This window comes from Gobio gobio, assembly GCF_949357685.1.
Source record: "Gobio gobio genome assembly, chromosome: 10".
Taxonomy (NCBI): domain Eukaryota; kingdom Metazoa; phylum Chordata; class Actinopteri; order Cypriniformes; family Gobionidae; genus Gobio; species Gobio gobio.
This window is the reverse complement of record NC_137116.1, coordinates 45,440,916-45,464,450: the sequence shown is the minus strand read 5'-3', so window position 1 is coordinate 45,464,450 and position 23,535 is coordinate 45,440,916. Positions and strand designations below refer to the sequence as shown.

Genomic DNA, 23,535 nt, shown 5'->3' with positions numbered 1-23,535 from the left:
CATTGCATTATGTTTTCCCTCCCACAATAAAAAAACTCAATAAAATACACAATAAAATAAATATTTATTATACATTTATAAATATATAATATAGCCTATATTTAAATGTATACAAAATAAAAACACAATAAAATACAACTCTTTGGTCATAAAACATTGAAATATCGTTTATAGGAAATATTATTTGAAATAAAGAAAGTTTCTTCTTACCTTTTGGCTATATGAATACCAGCAACTGAAAATTGCATAGTTATGCTCAGGTTGGGCCTCTGAATAAAATTGAAGGTTTTTAATCCTGATGTAGGCCTATCAAATATTATACTCAACAACAAAAAAAACACAACGCAAATTTCTTTAAAAAATATTTTTGTCTGACTATTATTTCATTTGTTGGGCTACACTCTAAAAAATAATTCAGTGGCTTAGTAAATATCACAGTAGTAATTAACTTTATTAATTTAATAAAATTTCTAAATATCATTTGAGTTGAACATACCAAAATAATTGACTAAAAATCCAACTGTTAATTTTGTCTCAAATTTACAGTTATATTTAAGTTTTTTTCACTAAAAGAATTTAGTGTTCGAATAACCAATTATTTATTTCAAATTTACTTAATATATTTGTGAAATTTCTATCAAAATATTTGAGAAAGGAGAATTAAATCTATCTGTTTCAAGAACCACAAATATGACTTAATTCAAATCAAGATTATTAATATTTAACACGCACTGAAGGAATTTAGTAAGTTTACTTGATTAAAACACTGCACCCCTCCCCCGCCCCTTGACGTGACGACGGCTCAACGGTTGAGTGAGCGAGGGCTGTTTGAATTCTCTTCAATCTCCAGAGCAGTTCCTTCTTCTCAGCATCGCGGAATTGGAACATTTCCTCTGTGAAATTCAGGTTTTTGTGTTTTATTTTATCTATAAAATCATTACTGAGCTTAAAAATGTTTTATTTCACGCAAAACAACATACAGGGACGCAATGTGAGTAAACGAGTGCTGCATCTGTCTTTGAAGCCCCTGGTGCTAACTTACTGCCTTGCTCAAAACACACAACTTTATTCCTTAAGATAATGAATATAATTAATTTGGATGATAAAATGTTCTTAAAACTGTGCACTGTTCGTTTATTGGCAGGTTATGGAGTCAGGCGCGTTGCACCATCTTTGAGCTACGAGTGAAACGCTGGATGGCGGTCTCAAGTTCAAAGTCCACCCGCCGAGCGCGAGTCCATCTCAGGCTCGAGAAACGGCGCTGCTACGGTGGAAATTGGATAACAGACAGGTTGATTACACTTGAATTACTTTTAAATGTTTAATTTTTACTTCTAAAATGTTTGTTACATGAGTTTAAATGTTGTAAATATGTTGTAAATATGTTGTAAAATATTGTATACATGTCAAAACTGTAATATATGCTGTATTGCTTTACTCATCGACAATAAAGGCCATTGTCATGTATAAGTGTGGTTGTGTGGAGTATTTTACAAAGGTTTGGAGGAAATTAAAGTTATAATATAAGAGTTAATATTACTCATAAATAAAAACAGTTAATTTTACTCTTAAATATTGGTTTTTAAATGTTTTTCCTCCAATTTTTTCTACTCAATTTTATTTGTCAAATTTTGTAAATTTGTAAATGTACCAAATGTAGTTACACAGATCTACTTAATTTTTTTACTTGCATTTGCTCAGCTCATATGGTGTATGTAATTGATTTCACTGCTTTAAAATTTACTCAATTTTATTAGTGTAAAAATTAGTAAATCATAGTAGGCCTAAACGTTTTTAGAGTGTAGGGTTAAAGAGTAGCTACACAATTATGTTGTAAGTTTAATCTTCACAGTAATGAAAAAAGATAACTACTTTTGTACCGTTATACAGGCTATATTTGTTTCTAACAGGTTTCTACTGCTTTAGCCATGTAAAGCTTCTCTTTTCTTTTACCCCAGCCCGACAGAGGGCACTGAAGGTGCCATATATCGTTCCATGAGAAACCTCCAACCGGAACGACAGAGGAAGAGAAATAGGCGTAAGTGTAGACGACAATTTTGTTGCGACTGTGCAAACCGCCGTGTTTCCTGTAGAAACCCGGTGAATCGTTGTCATTTCCTACCACTTTTGCTGCCCGGTGACACACCCCATGTGAAAAGCCTTGCTTGGATAGTCAATGGCCGTAAGGCTCCGGCGCACGGTATGTTGTCGCACATACACTGTTATCAGCACGGCGAGCAGCCAGCCGTCGTTTGTACTACTGCACCGAAACTGACAGCAAGTGTTCGTATACATTCCTGCGTGGGTTTTTGACTATGTCAGCAAGCTTTTGGCAGGTATCGCGCGCAGGATTAATTAGACGTCAGTCAGATAAGTACGCGGGAGCGGCGCGCGCTGCATTTCCGTTTTCCCTGCAGCTAAAAACCGGACGGCTAGCGGCTATGCTAAAGCTAACAGTTAATGATCAGTCAGTGTTTTTTCCTTTCTCTTTCTCATCCCGGAGATAAGTACGTGCAAGTGAGAAAAGATTATGTAAATCACGATATGAATATATTTTGAAGAATAACATATTTGTTTTATAATGAGGCGCTGTTGTCTGAGTTTATCCCATCAATTGCGGCTTTCTATCTTTGTCGTCATGCAAAAATAGCGTTGAGTTGTAGCACTTAAACGGATTTGGCGGTGGCTTGTCGTTATTTCACCGCGATCAAGAGGCGCCAGACAGGTACTGGGCAGAACTGTCACTGATTTAATGTAGTAATAGTTCATTTTGGTGCCAGATTGTGCTTTAATGGATGTGTAGATGGTTCAGCAGGCGGGGGGCAGTGCTGAAATCAACCTGCGCTTGGTTCGTGTTGTCATGACTGTCTCTTGACAGTTTCTGCTCTTCATGAATTTGTTGTCTATAATATAATCTAAAATGTTGATGTTTTGTTTTTACTGGTGACTTAACTGCTGTTGCATTCATATTGTTTGTGTACTTAACGTTAGTGTTTTAGGTTGGCACCTCATTATTTGAAATTGCGTGAGTTCAAATAAAAATAAGGTGTTCCAGTCAGTGCTGCAGTTATGCCTATGACAGTAACACCTGTCGTGTGTGTGTGTGTGTGTGTGTGGGTAAGGTCGAGCGGAAGGGAGCTGTACACTGTTCATGTCTCCGATTTCAGGTCGTTGTCGTTGGTGAGGTCGCTAAACACAAAACAAGCCATTCACACACAGGACAGGAGTAGCTTCATAATCCTTTTAGCTTTGAATTTACTTATAATTTACCTGTGGTGTAACAAATAAGTGTCTTTTGTCCTGATAAATTAGTTTTTAAGGTATCGGTATAAAAGCTCTGTTCCTGTCCAGTTGTACGACATGTTGTTTACAGTACACCGCGGCAGCCGAGAGCCTGAGGCCGTCTGGTGCACAAACGACCTTAAAAGGTTAGTTCACCCAATAATGACAATTGTCATTAATTACTCTCCGTCATGTCGTTCCAAAACACACCGTCGTTTATCTTTGGAACATAAATTAAGATATTTTTGATGAAATCCGAGAGGATTGAATTCTGAGTTTCTGAACCAGCCATAGGCAACAACTTCATGGCAACTTTCAAGGCCCAGAAAGGTAGTAAAGACATTGTTAAAATAGTCCATGTGATTACAGTGGTTCAACCTTAATGTCATGAAGCGACGGGAATACTTTTTGTGCCGCCCCCCCCCCCCCCCCCCCAAAAAAAAACACAAAGAATGACTTTATTCAACAATCTCTTCTCTTCAATGTCATTCTCCTACACTGTTCACATAGGAAAAACAATGCAGCGCTTCCAGGTTCTACGTCAGAACGCCGGCTCATGGGCTAGTTCCTGCGTCAGCATCACACGTGTCATGGGTGCTCACGTGAACGTTCTGACGTACAACCTGGATTAGCCGAACTGTTATCACTGTAAGATTGTTGAATACAGTTTTTCTTTTAGTTGTTTTTGTGCACAAAAAGTTTTCTCGTCACTTCATAACATTTAAGGTTGAACCTTATTTTTTTCATGCTATGAAAATCGAGCACTTCTAATATGTCAGCAAATTTAAAAGCGCTTGTTAAGTGATGGTCATATTCCCTATTTTCACTGTAAGTCCAAGCTGCTAAGCTTTAACACAACACCTATTTTGTGTTGATTAAGCAAAGTGGCTGTTGAGTAATATGAGAACTTAGTAGCGCCCCAAGCTTCAGTTTCAAGAGGTTAAGGCTTGCGATTAATTGATTGTTGATTTTAACAACGATAGATTATGGGAATTAATGTAAATTGGCATCCCTAATGTATAAGATTGTATACAACAGGTGAAACAGGAGAGTTTTGATCATGTTGGTCAATTAGAGGCTTTAGGGAAATGAATCAAATATGATAGACTTTATAGTGTATCATAGTTCACCTGAAAATGCTCATTTACTCCCATTGTTACAAACCTGTAGGACTTGCTTTATTCAAAGGAACTGTTAGGCAGAAAGAGTGTATAATGCGTTTTGTTCCCCATGCAATGAAAGTGAGTGATGATTTCTTTTTGTTTCAGACTCCCCAAGGCAGTTTGTTGGCAGTGCATGTGAGTGGTCAAACTCGATCTGTGGCTCTGATGTGATGTTATTCATGTGCGTTGTCAGGGGATGAGAGGAGAGCAGGTGCTGCGCTCCTGGCTGCGGACTCAGTGACTCTCTCTTTGGGCTCAGGATGGCGCAGGGAGGGCCTCAGTTGGACTATCACATACTGCAGGACCTCAAGCAGCGCTTCCCAGAGATTCCAGAGAAAGTAGTGTCTCAGTGCCTTCTTCAGGTGAGAACCGGCAGCCACAATTGAACCAAAATCGGGTGTTTAGAATCTGGCCTGCTCTAGGATTTTGAGTCACTTTGACCCAGAAACACGTTTGAATAAAATGATAATATATAATTATTATGTTTCTACTCCAGAGCATTGATTATTTAATCATTCAAATGGTGGCTCTCGTAAAAACTGGTTTTTGAGGAACAAAATTAGAGGATTTATTTAAACATACATTATATTTGTACTTAACCTGTTATTAAATATATTAATAATATAGTACATATATTTTAACAATATATCAGAGTTAGTGCTATTAATATACTATTATAGTATTTAATTATTATTATTTAGCTTTTGTTTGTTTCAGGAATTTTGGTTGTGTGCTTTCTCCCTTTTGTCATTTTATTAGTTTTGTCATTTCTATTTAGCTTTATTTTTTATTTCAGATTTAGTAATTTTAGAACTTCAACTTATTTCATTTAGGCCTGCTGCCAAGGCAATTTTTTTCATTTCAGTTCAAACAAAATTAAAACACATTTTATTTTTTCATTTCTAGTTTTAGTTACAACAACAGTGATATTCTCTAGTTCTTTCTTGCTAACTAAAAAGCTTTGGACATTGAATGGCTTTCCTGAGGTAAATGTCAAGTCAGGTGACATGTCCACAAGATGCTTTAGTGATATCTTTTATTGACAGTCGCTGAGAGATGGAAGTCTTCTGTATTTATACCCTTTATTCATATTTTTTCATGCTATGCATTACTAGTATTAATCTGACTCCTCATTTAAAAGTGCAACACAACATTTATTGTTGAAATAATACAGTAGAAACAGTAATATTGTGAAATAATATTATTTCAATTTAAAGTAACAGTTTTCTATTTTAATATATTTCAAAATGTAAATTATTCCTGTTATGGAAAAGCTGAATTTTCAGCAGCCATTACTCTAGTCTTCATAAATCATTCTAATATGCTGATTTGGTGATCAATAAACATTTCTTCTAATTATCACTTTAGAAAACAATTGCACTGCTTAATATCTTTGAATGTGTCCTTGTTGAGTAATAATATTTAAAAAAATCTTACTGAACCCAAACTTTTGAACGGTAATGTATGTACACCTAAAGCTAATGACATGCAATAAAAAAAGCATAAAGACTTATCAGTGATAATTGTTGCTGTGTCATTCTGGCTGAATGCCATTACTGAGAGTGTCAAAGTGGTGTCATGTGCACGGACATGTTTACCTAACTGACTTCCATTTCCTCTTCAGAACAACAATAACCTGGACCTCTGCTGCCATCTGCTGGCTCAGGAGAGTAATAGATACCTGTATGAGGAGTACCACAGTCCAGAGGAATTGCACTTAAACCGAAACCACATGCTGCGTATAAGCGTGGGTTACCCTGCTCACGATGGGGCTAAAAACAATGCTGGCGGCCGAGCTTTGGTCCACAGTTCCAGCGACGGACACATTGAGCATCCTCGAAGTGGTTTCCCTGAGCCCCTCTCTGCCCCCGCCACCATGGCGCCTTCACCAGTCTTCAACCCTTTCTTCATGAACGATCAAGGACGCTCGAACATCCCCACCCCTCCACCCAGCATCCAGGGCATGTCTCCCACATACCACCCCGTTCCACGTTACATGACACCCATAACAGTTACCCTCTCCCAAAACATCCCCTCTGCCCCACAAGCACTGCAAATCCCCCCGGGGGCCTATTGTAATAGTGGGAACACCGTGTACATACGTCCCTCACCGTCTCAAAGTCCTCAGCCTAGTCCCTGGTCCACATCTGGGACTTCCATGTACCAGCAGTCTCCTTATGCTACTCCGACATACCAGTCCCCGTACAGCTCTCCCCAACATCAGGTCCAGCCGCCACCCCAGGTGTTTCTTCCCATAAGTCCCCCCACCCTCCCTGGGCTTTCCTACCAGCAGTCAGCGCCTGTTTCCCACAGGCCTTTTATATCCTCCAAAGGCCCTATGAAGAATCAGATAGAGATCACACTGGAGGGACAACGACCACGGAGCAACTCCCCTGTACACGCTCCACAGGGAACACTCTATATGGCCACCAGCCCTTCCCCGAGCTCCCCATCCCGGGTCATCAATATGACCGGACCTCCCGGGGCCTCAATTCATCAAGGAATGTATGTCCACCAGGGTGTGGCTAGGCCCCGGCCCACATCCTCTCCTCAGCCTGCCACCTCTGCCTTCATCAAGATCAAAGTGTCCCCTGGACAAGTGCAGCGTTCATCAAGCTCTCCACCAGTTGAGACCGAGTCCCTTCTCAACATAGTGGACCTGGGCGAACGCCATGGCGCCCCTCCTCCCATCCTGCCCATTTCTGCGCTGCCAGGGAACATCGCCAGCCAGATCAACCGCATGCCTAGACGATCAAGCTCTGGCTCGGATGACTATGCATATACTCAAGGTATGGATATAAAAATTGTTACAATTTTAAAAATAACAAATGTTTCAGCAAGGATGCATTAAATTGATAAAAAGTGACAGTAAAGACATTTATATTCTTACAAAAGTGTCTATTCCAAATAAATTTATATTAAACAAGTGGCAAGAAGAATGGGAGATGTATGCAAACAAATTGCATGAAATCCATGACAGACTTTTAATCTACTGAACAAGTTGGGTCACTAGATGTCACATAGGTCATACAAGACAGACCCCTCTTTCCATTAAACATATTTTATTGGATTGTACCACTTTTAAAGCAGGTAGACACAATTTTTATGTAATAAGCTCACTTAAGGACTTGTTTAGGAAGGTTTTACCAGAAAAGGTTTTAGGATTTTAATGTTAAATATCTTGTATATTTACAGCTGTTTTGTTTGGTTTTATTTCTATTATTTTTATGCGACTCCTATATTTATGATGCTCCGTTTTTGCCATAAAGATAGCCTCAGATGCTGACATCAAAAAGCTCTACTTCTACTGTTGTTTTTTTGTATTTTTGATCAATCAAATGCAGTCTTGGTGAGCATAAGATACTTCTTTCAAAAACATTACAAAAATCGTACTATTCCCCAAACCTTTGAATGGTAGTGCATGTGTGTATGTGTGTGTGTGTGCATGTGTATACATGTGTATATAAATATAAAATAAATATAATATTTTTTTTCCTTTATTTAGGGTGGCATATTTATGGCTAGCTCTTTCAAGGAGTCAAGGAACACATTTTAAAGGGGTCATGAATTGAGATAAACATTTTACTTGATATTTTGACATATGAGAGGTCATTGTACTATAAAAAAATATCCTGTAAGTTTCAGAACTCAAACCTTCCAATTTAGTCCAAAAACTGTTCTTAGTGAAACCAAGATGCCAAAATGACTCGTTTCACATTTTGTCACATTATTACTTTATAGTGCGACAAAAGACCGCCTCTGCAGAAGAAAATCGACGCCTACATCATTGCCTCTTTAGCCCCGCCCCAACAATTTGCGTATGTCACTTGGTAGTAAATACAAGAGAGACACAAAGACAGGATTATATGATCGAGATGCCTCTGAAGATTATAAGACGATTTGCAGTGCCAAGTTGTGGAAAAACAGTGTTTGCATGATCGCTGTGATTTTGCCAAGTAAGACAATGTTCCTGGATCAACTTATTTTGTTGATTTTGGAACAAAATTCCTGTCTGAAAATGTAGTCCTATCCCAACCCCTAAACCTAGCCCTACCCATAACTTATCCCTAAAATCAGAGGGAAATGATAGATGAATAACACTGATGTAGAAGCACCTAACCCTGGCTATAAGCTTAAACTTGACATAAACTGTAAAATCTGATTGGTTGATTGGAATGTTATTAATATTAACAAAGATCACGTTATCATGAAATCACGTTCACCGTCTTGGCATTGCCTTCCTTGTGATCCTAACAATAAGAAATAATTGATGATAACGTCAGTAAGACTGTTCGTTTGTTTGCTTCATTTTACTTCGGATTCGTTTTTAAACAAGACACCATTCGGCACAGGCTTTTCAGAGAGACTGAAAATAAAAGATGATGCAGTGACGACTATATCCAACTGCAATGTCGCAACACACTGTGTGAGTAACAATGTTTTTACCATGTGTCACTATTGCTTTGCCTTTTACAGATCGTTTGATATGTACTATTATCAAGAGTATTTATACTGTTGCGCCGCAGTCAAACTGTGATTAGTTGTGATTCGCTGTTTGTTTGTTTTTCTTTGCTTCAGCATTTATGGGGTTTAATGCGTTGGTTTAACGGATACAGAAGAAAGTATGTAGAGGACGCTGATATTGTTTCGGTTGAAGCCATTAGTTGTTATCCTGAATAAAAGCTTCGGTGAGCGAGATTTGTTTTGTCATCATTAAGACATTGCAAGTTTCATTTTATTTAAAATACGACACTGCAACATTGAAGCGTTGAAAATTATTTTAATATGCAAAACTGTTACCCAATCATAGTAGTGGGCGTTTACTTCCAAGTCTTGAATGCGGCACACCTATCAAAACATAGTGTTTGAAAGAGAGGGTCAAAAACAGGATAGAAAATAGAATCTAAATTAGAATGTTTTTTTTTTTTTGTAAAAATCTTTCATCATAAGTGGACCTCGTAGAACATAAAATAAAAAATGCAGTTCATGACCCCTTTAACTATGCTGAGAAACAAAGTAATGTTAAAAATACTATATATATTTAGTCATTTTATAATAATAGTAAAATATATAGTTTCTAAAGGAAGATCTAGTCACTGAATGATTACAGGCTTTGTAACATTTAGTTTGAGGCAGTCAATATCGAGTGAAGCAGATGAGTGAATAGAGTGAATATACTTATACATCACTCATGAGAGAAAAAAACTAATTAGGTTGATCAGATAACTTTCCTGTAAAAGTCCATTTCTGCCATGTTTGCATCTGTTTATCATGTTTGTATGCATCAAGGTGAAGTGTTCTGTCTTGAAGTTATGCTGTATGTCTCCTCCGTAGCGCTGCTCTTGCACCAGCGTGCTCGGATGGAGCGTCTGATGAAAGAACTCAAGCTGGAGCGGCAGAAACTGGAGCAGTTGAAGGCGGAAGTGAATGAAATGGAATTTGACGCCCTGCAGAGACGCTTCAGACGGGTGAACAGCACTAGCCTGATCCCTCGGGTAAGAGGGACAAAAAAAACCCCAGGCTTTTATAAGTTTGAATGCATCTTTTTGAAGGGGTGCTGAACACACACACACACTTGTTTTACATCGCTAATAAAGGAGATGAATGACTCATCATCAAATTCTCCAAATGGGCCTTGCATAAAAGCATACATACCTATAATCTACATGCAAAATGTGCAAATACGATGAGGTGGAAATGAATCGCATCTGTTCATTCAGTTCTCGCTCATTCTGCATGCTTCGCAGACTGTGAATGAATCTTTTCATAGGTTGAACTGCAGTACATAATGTCAAATAAAATGAATGTACTTTGTGTGTGCGTTTGCTAGCCCGAGGATATGACCAGAATTCGGTCGCAAAACCGACAGCTTCAGATTGACATTGATTGCACCTTGAAGGAGACAGACCTGCTGCAGTCCCGAGGTAAAAATAGCATGAATGTGGTCATCTTTATAACTTACAATGTGAAATGAACACCTGCATTGCTTTATTTCATGTGATTGCGCTCAAATTTTTGGAAATTGTGCTGATAACCATTTGCCTTATCCATATCTTTTTATTTATTTTAGGCAAGTTTGACGTGAGAACCATGAACAACTTTTATGATAATATTCAGCCTGGCCCTGTTGTACCTCCAAGAGGTGGGAATTCAATTAATTCAGCATTTTTAAACAGTTCGTTATTTAATTGTGTGGTTATTCTTTACAATAAGGTTCTATTAGCTTGTGCTAATTTGGTGTCAAGAACATACAGTGAAAAGTCTTTTGGCTACTACTCCAAAATGCTTATATCCTCAGACTCGGAATTATGTGTTTCTATGGCAAAACAATAAATGACAAAATGAATCTGTAATTTGAGTAATCAATACAAGTAACAGTCATTATGCGAATGCATTATTAATAACTTTGTTTATTTAGCGGGACACTGTGGTAGCTACTCACCCTCATGTTGTTCCCAAACCTGTTAGACTTCTGTTCATCTTCAGAACACAAATGAAAATCTTTTTGAGCTCTCTGACCCCTCCATAGACAGCCTACGCAACTACCACTTACATTTTTAAAAGACACTTAAAGTTCATAAATAGATTAATTAGAGAATTAAGTGGTTTAATCCAAATTTTCTAAAGAGACATGATCGCTTTCAATACACCCCAAATATTGATAGTGGCTCCCTGATGCCTGCAAATTATATACATAATTACCCAACTATTTGCGAAAGAACGCAAAAGCATTGAAATATATATTTTTCCCACCATGTCCCTTTAGGGGCTCCATAGAGTGCATAGTTTCCTTTAGTATTCAGCTTCGGGCTCATGCCTAATATCCTAGATACTTTTTTTTCCCACTAAAATATCTCATGGAATTTGTAAACTAACCTCCCTTGAGCTAAAATTAGCCCTTTGCTCGCTCTCTGAGTATCCTGTCAGATTTGTCCTGACCTCTGACTACACCAGTGGAGTGGAGGGTATTAGATTGCTTGTTATGATATAGTGTTTCTTGCACCCTAGTTCTATTTTCATCACTCTTTTGTTGCTATGCGAGGCCAGTGGCCCAAATTGTCAGTGGGTGTGGTGGAATGCTAGAATGCTTTCTCGAGCCTTCAAATTTAGCTCACAGCAGCAATAAATAAGTGCTTGTATGCTGTCTCATAATGTTTTGTGTCCTCTGACTAGTTAAGCCTCCGGTCGTGCAAAGGGACGAGGATTTCGAGGGCGCTCAGTGGAACTGTGAAAGCTGCACTTTTCTTAACCACCCAGCGTTGCACCGCTGCGAACAGTGCGAGATGCCGCGCAACACTTGAGCCGGCTTCACCACGACCCTTCCTGACAGGACATGAGCCTCACTCTTACTGCTAATCTTCTGTTCCGTCATGCAAAGTCCCGCCGATCATTTGACGATTTCTGTCCCTTGTGCCCTCCGCTTCACCCAGCAATAACTGAGCCGTACCCCACAGAAGACGAGACAACTGCTCTAGTACAATATTCTCCAATCAGACCCACCCTGTTACCTCTTGAGGAGCTTCCTGCACTTGTATTTACTTTTTTCTACTGAAAGATGCTTTAAAAGAGGAAGTAGGGTGACTTGACATGACAGAGACAAGCAAAAGGGATTGATCGATCGATTGGCGCTGGAGTGGACCGAGAAGGTGTGGTTTTAGGAGAGGGCGGAGCTTCCAGATATTGCAGAGGTGTGGTTTACCAAACTACCATTCCAAGCAGAATAAGACTGCTGAGTTTACATGAAAAGCCCAAACAATCCTGTGCACAGGGCTTCTCTCACAAGTTCAATGTATTGAGATGAGCAGGGGCTGAATAATTTTAATGTAGACTTTACACTGTATGTGCTCACTATGAGCTCTTCTCATGAATGAAGAACACTACAAGACCTGCATATGAACCTGGTACTTTTATGCATATTATGCCACACTGTATTCTGTGTTTAAGATGTTGATTTCTTGTGCAAATGCCTCAAGTTGCTGTACTTAATAAAGGATCTGATTCTATGTTACTATATGCTGATATCGGGATATCTCGGCTGTAAAACCATGAACGTATCACATTTTTCTTTATCTGTTTATTCGGTTAGTATATAAATTAGTACAGTATGTCACAACTGCATTCTGGACTGAAAAATCTCAACAGAAAGCACGCAATCACTCAAGCGCGCACTCTGAGGATACATGCACCCTCGTTCAAACACACCAACATGCGCAGACTGACAGTGCTAAGAAACAAGCCTACAGTCTACCTGTATGGATACTTATGCCAAATAAGACTAATAATCACTCTTCAGATACCTGTCAAAAACTAGTCTATATGCAAGGCTTGGTTACACCACAAGACCTAGGTTTTCTACAATGCGAAGTATCTTCTATCAAATCCCTTTTAAACTGAAAGTGAAATATGGGGAACGGGAAATGTTTTCAGATGTGTACAAAGTAACCACATGGTGACAATTCATGTGCTATGTACATGATCTGTGCTTAAAATAACATCAGTCTTGGTTTCTTAGCATTTCATCAGAAATTAGGCTTTGATCCACATCTATGGATAAAGGAGCGGTCACGTTTACAATTGATCTGCAAATTTGAAAGTCATTTTTTATGTTTGAAATAAAGTCATTTGGGTTCAAATGGGTCATGTAAATTTGCTGTGTTGAGTAAAAGAAAGTTGCTTATTTTGAAAGCGACGATTTCGCTAATGTGACTGCACCTTAACTGCAAGTTCTTTTTGACCGATTTATCATTATTCTGATAACTTTACTGTACTAATAACTCATATTTCTTTTTTCCAAATTGCTTGATTTTTCAATGTTATGCTCTCGGGTGCATTCCAAACTGTTTATTTTCCCTTTAAACCGTCTATCTATCTTTGAAGTCTCAAAGCAAATGCGTCTATCATGTCAGTTTTATACTGTCAGATTTGTAGACTTCTGTCTGCCTTGTTTCAGATCCAACCACAGATGGAGGTTTACCCACTGATTACATCACAGACTGGCAGTATTCCTGTGAACATAGGTTGACATCTGGAGTCAGATGCTCATGCGACGATCAGAGGTGTTAGAATAGCATGAGGAGAGAGAGAGAGAAAGAGATTGATGAAGAGGTTTAATTGAATGATAGCGAAATAAAAAAGAATGCATGTACGTTTCTAAAAGCTCAGCACTGCCCTGCGTTTTGAGGGTCTGTGTGTTTGAGAAGTCAAGGGCTAGTTCGGAACGAACGTTCAGTGCATGAGCTATCACAACAGTGAAGAGGACATGGAAGTGCATTGTGGGTGTTGTAGCATGTTTAGTAGTAATCTTCGTAGTTCTTAGGGTTCAGGCAGTAGAGAATGGCTCCTCCGAAGGAGAAGATTGTGGCTCCCCAGGCCAGACCGTAGCCCCAGTTAAACTCATGGTATATTCTCAAACTGATGGTCTCGATGAACTTGATGGGATACAGCACCAGACAGCAGGCCTGCAAGACCACTGTGAGAAACAGAAGAGCGCAGGCTATGAAATTTGCAATCATCAAAGAGACAAAAGTAGGTTAAGAACATTAAGTCTTCTAAATCCTCAATAGGCTTTATTTCTTGATAAGTTCCTCAACAAATTGAGCGAGTGCCAACTTCAAAGCCATGTAAAAATCCTCTCAAAAGAGCCGAGTGAAAATGTCTGTTTCAGATATACCTTACATCTTTTCCCTGTGATGCGTTCATTTCGAGAACGACTGATTACTGAAGCAGCTGTGTGATGTGGCTTGGAAAAAAAACTGTTTGGATGCAAATGCATTTGCTGTTTCCTGGTCCATTAGCCGCAGCAGTTACGTCTTAGAGCCGACAACACATTTTAAATTCAAAATACATGAACCCTAATTTAATGTGCGTGGAGAACAGAAATGGGAAGCCAACTCATTAATGTCTTAAACATAAGTGTGTGTGTGTGTGTGTGTGTGTGCATGGTTGTGCCTATTTCACCTGCAGCAAAGAGCATAACAGCGACCGGTCGGTAGAAGCGTCTCCTGGAGCGAATGCAGACAGACACCAGGGCCACCAGGAAGGAAAGGAGGATAAGGAATGCTCCACCCAACAACAAAGCCAATGTGGCGATCTGCCAGTCTGCATTAAATCCATACAAAATAGATCAGTTTCATATCTCATTACATTGCATGCATTATATTCATCTTGTATAAACACATATCCAAGGAAAGAAAATTCTCATGGGATATACACCTCATTTCAACGCTAAAGAAACCTTCAAAATGTATCCAAAAAACTTTTTGTTTTTACATTTTGGTCTGTTTCTCACACAAAGATAATGAATGGTTCCAGAAGACTTGAAATATGAACCACTTTAATGGTGTTTTTTGTTCTTTTAGAAGCTTTAAAGCTTCAGTCTCTTCTCACTGTAATTACATGGAAAATGGTGACTAATGTAGTCTTCAGAATTTCTCTGATATAAAGATCAATTACAGCGTTAAGTCATCCATCTAGCGCATGTTTAGACAATGGGGGGGAAACAATGGGGGAAAAGGTGTTTTGTTTGAATGGCCCCTTAAACTATTCTTTTTACAGCCTCTAAACATGATGGAAAGTCAATACACACATTCTTACAGAATGACTCACTTGAACACTTACATCTTGGGTTTGCTAAACTGAAAGAATGAAGCTCTACGGGCAGCAGAGAGCTTATCGACAATTCTGGTGGACTAAATGGGGCATCACATAATGTATTCATCCCTCCCTTTCTCTCTCCTTCAGTCTCTCTTGTTTCTGCTTTTCATTCAAGCACTCTGAGACTCTCAGTTAGAGTAGGGCCCAGAAATAGCACTGAATCCTCCATGGAACGCAGGACTGAGGGAGGGGGCAAGGAGAAAGAGTCAGAGAGGAGGTGCCTGAAACAGTATGCCTGCTTCCATATCTGACGACATGAGAGTAAATGTGTGGAATTTCGCATGCACTTTAGCAACTCCTGAGGAATCTCATTAGGTAGGCGTAAGGGAAACGCATTAGAAATAGACAATCTCTGAGGAGTGACTTGCAAAGTTTCTTTTGCTACGTAGGCTGACGGGGTATTTTTTTCTAAACTGTCATTACATTATTTATAACTCAATGTGACAAATTGTTCAAATTAGTGAGTAACTTACATTTTAGAGTCATTATTAACAATTACTTTTAATTTTTTCTCAGTCAACTAAAATAGATCAAAACAAAGCCAGATTAGAATTTGTCTCTTAAGCAACACAAGGTAATAGCGTTTGTGAATGATTCAGTGTTTTTGTATGAATCAGTTAAGTGAATGATTCAAAGACTCACTTGTAAGGACAGTCACTTGTTTCAAACAAGCAGCAACCTCCCGCAGTTTCTCTTGAAGCCAATACGGAAGTGACTTAAACTGCAATTCATCGGCTGGCCGCTAGAGACAGGCTCCAGAAGGGAGCAGAATCTCATTGAGCCCCATGTTAAAATGCCCAACTTTACAGCAAAAAAAAAAACATGTTTACAGGCTGGTACAAATTGTGGTTTTGGTCTATATGGCTAATTTTGCCCTTCATGACAACTGTGAGGGGGGTGAATTTTTGTATAACTCATTCGTTTACATTATATAAAGCATTAAAGTTCTGCATAATTAAGGGTGTGGCAACTTTAAGTGACAGGTAGATAGCCATTTATCTGCTGTCTGTAAAGGGCCGGGTATACTTCGGCCATCCACATTCGTGCACCGTCCGCATGACGTAATTTTCGGCAAGCGGAGGGCTTGCGGCCGGCCGCACACCCCGTCCGCGCGCAGCCCACGGACAGTCTGCGTGCAACAGCGCATGCGCCAGCAGTACAGAAGAGTCTGCTAGGTGACAATACGCATAGTATTGCGCAGAGTGTTCAGCCGTCGAAGAACAGTGTTTAAAGACCGGTTTAAAAACAACACGCTTGAAAAAAAAGAGAACATTTTTGATTCTTCAGTGTTTCTTCCATGTTGCAATGGTGGATGCACAACAGTTCTTCTCCGATCATGCCCAGCGAATGTCCCGTTGATGACAGGACTCAGTGCTGCCCTCCGATGCGCGATCATCCGCGCGCATCCGTGGTGTAGTATACTTTGAAAGACGCGCGGACAAGGCTGTGCGCGTGACGCGCCCGGGCGCGGAAAGTGAAGTATACCCCGGACTTAAGTCATCGCGTCACCTCAGCTGCAACCACGTCCTGCCTCTTTGCCCATTTTCTATTATCCGGGAGTGACGCGCTGCTAAGATGGCAACGGCCAACTTGACCCTACTTTATGCTTCAAAACTGCTCTTCAGAATCCTATGGGTGACATCACAGACACTACGCCCATATTTTTTTACAGTTAATGGTTTCAAATCATGAATGAATCACTGTTTGTGAACAAATTGGTTGAGCGAATGATTCAATGACTCGCTCATAAAGACAGTGGCTGCATCTGAAATTGCATACTTCCCTTCTATGTAGTAGGCGAAAAACAGTATGTCTGAATTCACAGTACTCATAAAAGAGTAGGCAAAAAGTACCCAGATGACCTACTTCTTCCGGCGAGATTCTGAAGTGTGAAATTCTAATTTCAAGCGACGTAACTGACGCTGGTAGGTCACATTATAATGACAACATGATAAACGTAGTACGTCTAGAAGTTGTGGCCTAATGGTAAGAGAGTTGGACTTGTATCCCCAAAGGTTGCAGGTTCAAGTCTCAGTGGAGGTGGGGGGAAAGAACAGCTCTCTCCACTCCCAGTCGCTCTCGGGAGCCGCAGCAAAAAATGGCTGCCCGCTGCTCTGGGTGTGTGTGTGTGTGTGTTTGCGTGTGCACTTGGATGGATGAAATGCAGAGCACTTGGCTACACGTCATGTCACTTAATTATGAATTACTTATTTAAAATAAGAACCTACTCAAAAGAATATGCCATTTCAGACGCAACCAATCACTTGTTTCGAATCATGAACGAATCAGTGTTTAGGAATGATTTGGCTGAGTGAATGATTCAATGACTCATTCGTAAGGGCAATCAATTGTTTTGAATCATGAATAAACCAGTGTTTGTAAACAAATTGTTTGAAAATGAGCGAGTCATTCAATCACCCACTCAATCATGATAGTTTTTGAACGAATCAGGTGAATGAATGGTTCAGTGAAGTCACCTACTAGCATATCAATGTAACTTGCAGAAAGGCTCACTTAAAACAAACATTTTTAGTTTTGTTGGTTTTTATTTTAGCTTTCCAGTATAGAGAATAGAGAAAGTACTGTTAAACAACAAAAAAGAACAATAAGTACATGTTTAATAAGTGCAACCTCAGATCTAAAACTCTCAAAGTTGTCATTCACTTTCTGTCATTTAAGGGTAAGCAAACAATCTATTGCAACATTACCCATCTTAAATAAAATCATAGTCACAGAGTGTGTTTGCACTGTTACACAAGTTAAACATGAACATTACAGCAACCACTACTCATTCATTATGTAGAGACTGAGTTTCTTTTAGGTTTGAAATTCCTCTAAAATCTGACCAATGTCTTATCTATCTATCTATCTATCTATCTATCTATCTATCTATCTATCTATCTATCTATCTATCTATCTATCTATCTATCTATCTATCTATCTATCTATCTATCTATCTATCTATCTATCTATCTATCTATCTATCTATCTATCTATCTATCTATCTAGACACACACACACACATGCACACATTAAAAACAAAGACTATGATGATGTTTTTGTTTAGTTATCATGTGATAAATGACTCAATTACTGAACCTGAGAAAGGACTCACATCATAAAACGTCAATGGCTGTTTGTTTAAATAAGACCATAAAAGCTCCGGATCCTGTCACGGGTATTGTTATTACACAGTGATATCTGTAAATAGAAACATTTTCATCAGCTTGGGAAAATGATCTATAATTTTCTCTGCTGGAAAATAATCATTTCTAGCACTAAATCATGTCAAAACATTATTTTCAGAGATGGTTGAGAGCTGCTCTGGGCTACCTCAGCTCCATTCCACCGTGCTATTGTTTCAAACATAAACAAACCCTTTTACCAAATACGGTTGATGATTTGGCGTAATAAATAGGTAATAAATATGTCTATCACCGCAGGAAGTTGGAGAGAGATGTATGAAAACAGCTGCTGATATTTGCTTCCATATAAAAACACAATTCTAACTGCTCGACCTCCGACCTCTCTGGATAGCCACCAAAAGCCTGCGAATCATCAACGAGAGCGTCCTTCCCCCCATCTGAGAAAAAGATTTCGACTTTATGTAACCTTGAGGTACGTCTGAAGGGTCTCCGGCAGAATAGAGCTTATCCAAAAAGCCCTGCAGGACTACAGATGGAAATGAGGATATGAGATAAAAATCAAAACATTCATTACTATAATCTGTTTTTCAGCAACCAAGCACCCCTTGGCTAGTTCTTTCAATCTGATACCTTGATGAGAGGAAAAAGAAGTTCAATGTCATAGACGAGAAACCGAATTCCGTCAATAAGACACAATTCCTCTCCCCATTCCTCGCTATTCGCAGACAGGGAGAGAAATTGTGTGTATAGTGCGCGCCACAGAACCGCTGCCTCTTTTCCAGTCGAGCATAACATCCGCACAAAAAGACTCTCTCACACACTTTCGCCACATTCCTGTTGTTTGCAATTATCTCTCTCCGAGAGCTTTCACAACCTTGGATTTCTGGTGCATGTGTGCATGAAAAAAGGGAGTTTGTTTATGTTAACATATCTATGTTGTTAAATTGACGGAGATAAACTAAAAAGGATGCAAGGAAAGGTTAGAGAGCAAATATGCTGGTTCATAGAAGGCTGTGGAGTCAGCCGGTAATGGCTAAGCTAATGAGATTTAGTTTAATGCACAGTGCATGACACAGAGAAAACACAGAGGAAATGGAGTGACTGATTACAGAAAGCCATAAATCAATAATGCGCTGCAGAGGAAAGCCATTCACCCAGGCCGCTCCTTTGGTATTTTGACTGGGGTTTCATGACTTTATATGGAGTCAAACTGTGCTTTTTAAAAATGACGGGACAGGGTCCAGAGCCAAACAAGTTGTCATTGCAAAGCAGACCTAGAATAACATCTTAAATCTTAACTGCGTTTGGCTATCCCAGACTGTACTAAAAAAAATGAATGCCAATGAATAACTAACATATGAAAGGGATATGCAGGGGGAACTGCCCCCAAACCGCAGTTTGTTCGCTATAGCAAAACCTTCACGCATGCCAGAAAAGGAAGTTTCTCTTTCAGTGCAAAATGACATTTCTAGAATGCAGCACTTGTTTCCTTGGTAACTAATCTGTCCACATTAGGGCCTCTAGGGAGCTCTCCTCTCAAACTTAACCTCACTCCTTGGCCGGTGAGGAGACTTTAACAAAGGCTCATTTTGTAGACAACAAAAGCAGAATGAAACCCCAGCTGGACCACCGATTCCATCACACATTCCCACATCATCCAAAAGCCCTTCCACCAAACAAGCTGTGAATAAAATACAGTGTGCTATTAAATGTTAAGGATCAATAGCCTATCAATTAACTAATGAAGCGTTCTTCACAAACATTGTCTCTGTAATGGATCAATCCTGGCTTGATATAGCCTGGAGAGTCTTTTGAATAAAACAGGACCATTATTTCAAGCCTGTTTTCCTTTAAACGAACTAGACTTTTTTTTTTTTTTTTTTTGAAGTAGGCTACTAGTAAAGAACTAAACAGTGACTATTTATCTGTTTTAATTTCCTATTATCTATATATTATACTTATTCATTACATACTATATAGCTATTAGAAATCAACTATTCATTTCTGACTATTTATTCCAATAGTTGCTGGTACATATCAATATTTTTAATTAAACTATGAGAAAAAAGCATTAGTATGGGCTCTTTAAAATTGGCTACTAAGCTGAAATATTACATGCATAGTTTAAAGGAGTAAATATTAAAACGACTTGACTAAGAAACAAAGACTAAGGGTAAAAAGCTAATTATTTTTCTATTTTCTCAGTATTCTGAAAGAGCTGTTTTAGCGTGAGCTGTACAATGAGTGATAATGATGCGCTAGGGAGCGAAGGGCCACTTTTGTTATCTCATAAATCAAATATGAGCCTCCTGGGCCATGTTACAAAGCTCACTAAAGTTAAAAAGACTGCGCACTTTTTTAGTTTTTCCTGCATCTTAAAATATGTATGTGCAGCTCATCCTGTCAGAACATTGTTTATTGCAAAGTTAGAAAAGTAGCGGGTCTCACCGGTCCCCAGCGTGCTGCTGCACCGCCAGTTCGCGGAGGCAGCGGGCTTCCAGCAAGACTCCCACAGGGACAGGTGGTACTGGTCATCCGCGGTGACCCACGCCGGACTCAGCACGGCCCCGACATCCAGGCACAGCGCGAGGAAAATACACACCAGACCCACCAACTTCAGGGGCGTCAACGCCGACACGCGCACTTCCTCCGCTCCGCTCACGGATGACGCCATGTCGGCTGGATGCGCGGGGATGAGGAGCGATGGTGCGCTGCGTCGCGGAGAAGCCAGGAACGATGATCCCAGACAATGCCTTTGGATCCTTATTCGTGATCAGTGTTTTGAAGATTGTTGAGCAGCTGCGCGAGAGGGACGCTGTAACAGCTGCCCTCGCGCTCCTGTGAACGCGACTGCACTGCACACATTATTGAAAAATCTCGGCTGCACCTGCAGGGTCCTAGTGCCTAGCTAGAACTGCCCCTCAGTGACCCACCCGTATTTTTTTACGGTCTATGGACCCACCCGTGTCTAGTCTGAACGATTCGTTTACAAACCGAGAAGAAACGGTCCGAACAGCGAGTCAGCAAAATACATTGAACGGAGAACCGATTTTTCTTTGTTTTAATAATCTTTGTTTTATTTACAAATTCTAAATATAAAATGTATTTTAGAACGTGGCTTCTTTATAGCTAACATTTGTTTAATGAAATATATGTAGCCTAAATGTTTACCCTTTCCCACAAAACGGATAACATCACATGCAATCCAACACTCAATATGGCAAATAATCTGTAGCCTATAGCCTACAGTGTTTCATTTTATGCTCTAATTATTGAGAAATGTGTTTTATTACCTTTGTGAAAAGCATTCTATGTGCGTGTTTGTGAGTGCACAAGAGATAAATAAAGAGAGAGAATGAGAGAAAAGAGAAAATGAGGAGTGACCGGGAAGCGAATCGATTCTTTCGAACAGCCTGTTTAGAACTAAGGACATGTTTAAACATCACGCGGTTCTTTATCGGACCCATACGCTTTTAACCGTTCCAGCCATATCTCTGTACATGTTTATTAAGTTTTTATTATAGGCGTATACGTTTTATTAAGGGTACATTTAATTTAAGGCTAATTTAATAGGTTAGGGCGGCTATAGATCTCAGTTCAGTTTGTTGCAGCAATGTTCCTCATTTGTTAGCCTACAGGCGTCTGCTAAATTAATACATGTTTTTTTTATTTATTTAAATATTAGTCTACTTTTTACTGTTTTGCGGCACAGGCATTATTTTTCTGTCATTTCAGTTTTCGCCTGAATGCATTTAGATTCTGTTTGAAATTGTTATAACATTGTAGCCTAATATCTGACCTTTATGTACACTGTTAGACATTTTATTGTATTTTTGCGGTAACTTACTGGCAGCACTATTGCCAGTAAGTTACTGTAATTGCCCCTTTACAGTAGCTTACCTGTAAATGTGTTTTACAGTATGATGCCCTTACCGTAATTGAATTTTACAGTATGATGCCCTTACTGTAATTGAATTTTACAGTATGATGCCCTTACCGCAATTTCATTTTACAGTATGATGCCCTTACCGCAATTTATTTTTACAGTATAATCATTTTTACAGTAATTTTACTGTAATTTATTTTACTTTTTATTTTACAAAATATGCATATGTTAATATGTTATTACTTTATTTTGAATATTTTACATGAATGCAATAAAATAAATAATAAATTTAATAAATTCCAAATAAGAGACTTGAGTCTATGTACACATATATATATATATATATTTTTTTTTTATTCACCGTCACAATCAATTACAAAAAAAAATTTAAAATAGAGAACTGAATTCATAACAACAAATCAAAGCAGAGATCATGACGATATGGCAACAAAAAGTATGAACAAAATATCCCAGTTGGTCTTGGCTGGCCTCCATACTGGTAAACTACTGATGGCTGATCTGAAACAAAACAGAGGGAAAATGTGTGAGAAATGGTTTATCTCATCTAAATTTGTTCATGGACAGATGAGGTAACAACTTGTGCAACAGCAGTTATTCATAGTTATACTTGTTATATTATTATTATTATTATTCATAGTTATACTTATATTATATATCTCTATCCCGAGGACAAGCGTGCGCGCTCTGGAGATTATCACGTGAAACGAAACAATACCCAATCAGAAAGCAAGCTGCTGACGGAAGACACCTCCCTCCAGCTCACGCTGGAACATGTAAAGGCCATGTTCACACCATCTCCATTACTTCATCTAAACATTTTCCTCCCCCCCCCCCCCCCCAAATTTTCTTTAAAAAGCATTCCATACACTATCAGGGTATATACAGAACTTTTTTGGAAAGATATTTCATTTACGCTACTATAGTTGCAGCTTGAAGTCGCGCTGGTATTAAAAAATATTTTGAAGGTATTAAAAAAGGTAGTAAAAGGTATTAAATTCAACTTAAAGGGTTAGTTCACCCAAAAATGAAAATTCTGTCATTAATTACTGATCCTCATGTCGATTCAGCGGTTTGAATCGCCAAATTTCAGCAGTTTGGCGGTTGATACGCGATCCGAATCATCATTCGGCTCAGTGATTCATAACGCTTCGAAGCTTCATGATGCCTTGTTTTGAAATCGTCATCACTATGTAAGTCGTTATTTAGGGTTTTTTTGCGCACAAAAACTATTGTCGCCGATTCATAAAGTTATTGTAGAACCACTGTAGTGAGATGGACTTTGTAACGATGTCTTTAGTACCTTTTAAGGGTTTTGAGAGTGAACCGTGCCATTGTGCCAATGGAGGCCTTTCAGAGCCATCAGATTTACACTAAAATATCTTAA

The 23,535-nt window shown here is 39.0% G+C and overlaps 2 protein-coding genes across 7 annotated transcripts; one reads left to right on the top strand and one right to left on the bottom strand.

Annotated features, from left to right (window-relative positions):
- The first annotated feature begins 1,958 nt into the window (after positions 1-1,958).
- On the top strand, positions 1,959-13,075 carry tab3 (TGF-beta activated kinase 1 (MAP3K7) binding protein 3). Of its 6 annotated transcripts, none has more exons than XM_079827156.1 (8): positions 2,013-2,200; positions 3,313-3,428; positions 4,639-4,807; positions 6,070-7,234; positions 9,780-9,940; positions 10,276-10,369; positions 10,516-10,587; positions 11,619-13,075. In XM_079827156.1, the coding sequence occupies exons 3-8, from the start codon at positions 4,706-4,708 to the stop codon at positions 11,744-11,746; spliced, it is 1,722 nt and encodes a 573-aa protein (XP_079683282.1). In that variant the 5' UTR covers positions 2,013-2,200; positions 3,313-3,428; positions 4,639-4,705; the 3' UTR covers positions 11,747-13,075. The 6 variants fall into 6 exon arrangements, with proteins under 6 accessions (XP_079683285.1, XP_079683282.1, XP_079683283.1 ...); XM_079827157.1 differs by having other exon boundaries at positions 2,018-2,200; positions 3,352-3,428; XM_079827158.1 differs by having other exon boundaries at positions 2,021-2,200; positions 4,551-4,807.
- tmem47 (transmembrane protein 47) lies at positions 12,248-21,219 on the bottom strand. Its single transcript, XM_079827172.1, has 3 exons — positions 20,693-21,219; positions 14,403-14,543; positions 12,248-13,914 (listed from the first exon to the last, which is right to left on the bottom strand). The coding sequence occupies exons 1-3, from the start codon at positions 20,916-20,918 to the stop codon at positions 13,736-13,738; spliced, it is 546 nt and encodes a 181-aa protein (XP_079683298.1). The 5' UTR covers positions 20,919-21,219; the 3' UTR covers positions 12,248-13,735.
- Between the last annotated feature and the right edge of the window lie 2,316 nt (positions 21,220-23,535).

What these genes read in the sequence shown, in the direction of transcription:
- tab3 (XM_079827159.1), top strand. Translation starts at nt 4,706, where the DNA reads ATGGCGCAGGGAGGGCCTCAGTTGGACTATCACATACTGCAGGACCTC. An exon ending in AGACCTGCTGCAGTCCCGAG is followed by an intron (nt 10,370 to 10,515) that starts GTAAAAATAGCA and finishes TATTTATTTTAG; the next exon opens with GCAAGTTTGACGTGAGAACC. An exon ending in CCCTGTTGTACCTCCAAGAG is followed by an intron (nt 10,588 to 11,618) that starts GTGGGAATTCAA and finishes TCCTCTGACTAG; the next exon opens with TTAAGCCTCCGGTCGTGCAA.
- tmem47 (XM_079827172.1), bottom strand. Translation starts at nt 20,918, where the DNA reads ATGGCGTCATCCGTGAGCGGAGCGGAGGAAGTGCGCGTGTCGGCGTTG. An exon ending in CAGCAGCACGCTGGGGACCG is followed by an intron (nt 14,544 to 20,692) that starts GTGAGACCCGCT and finishes GATTTAATGCAG; the next exon opens with ACTGGCAGATCGCCACATTG. An exon ending in TGTTATGCTCTTTGCTGCAG is followed by an intron (nt 13,915 to 14,402) that starts GTGAAATAGGCA and finishes TGTTTCTCACAG; the next exon opens with TGGTCTTGCAGGCCTGCTGT.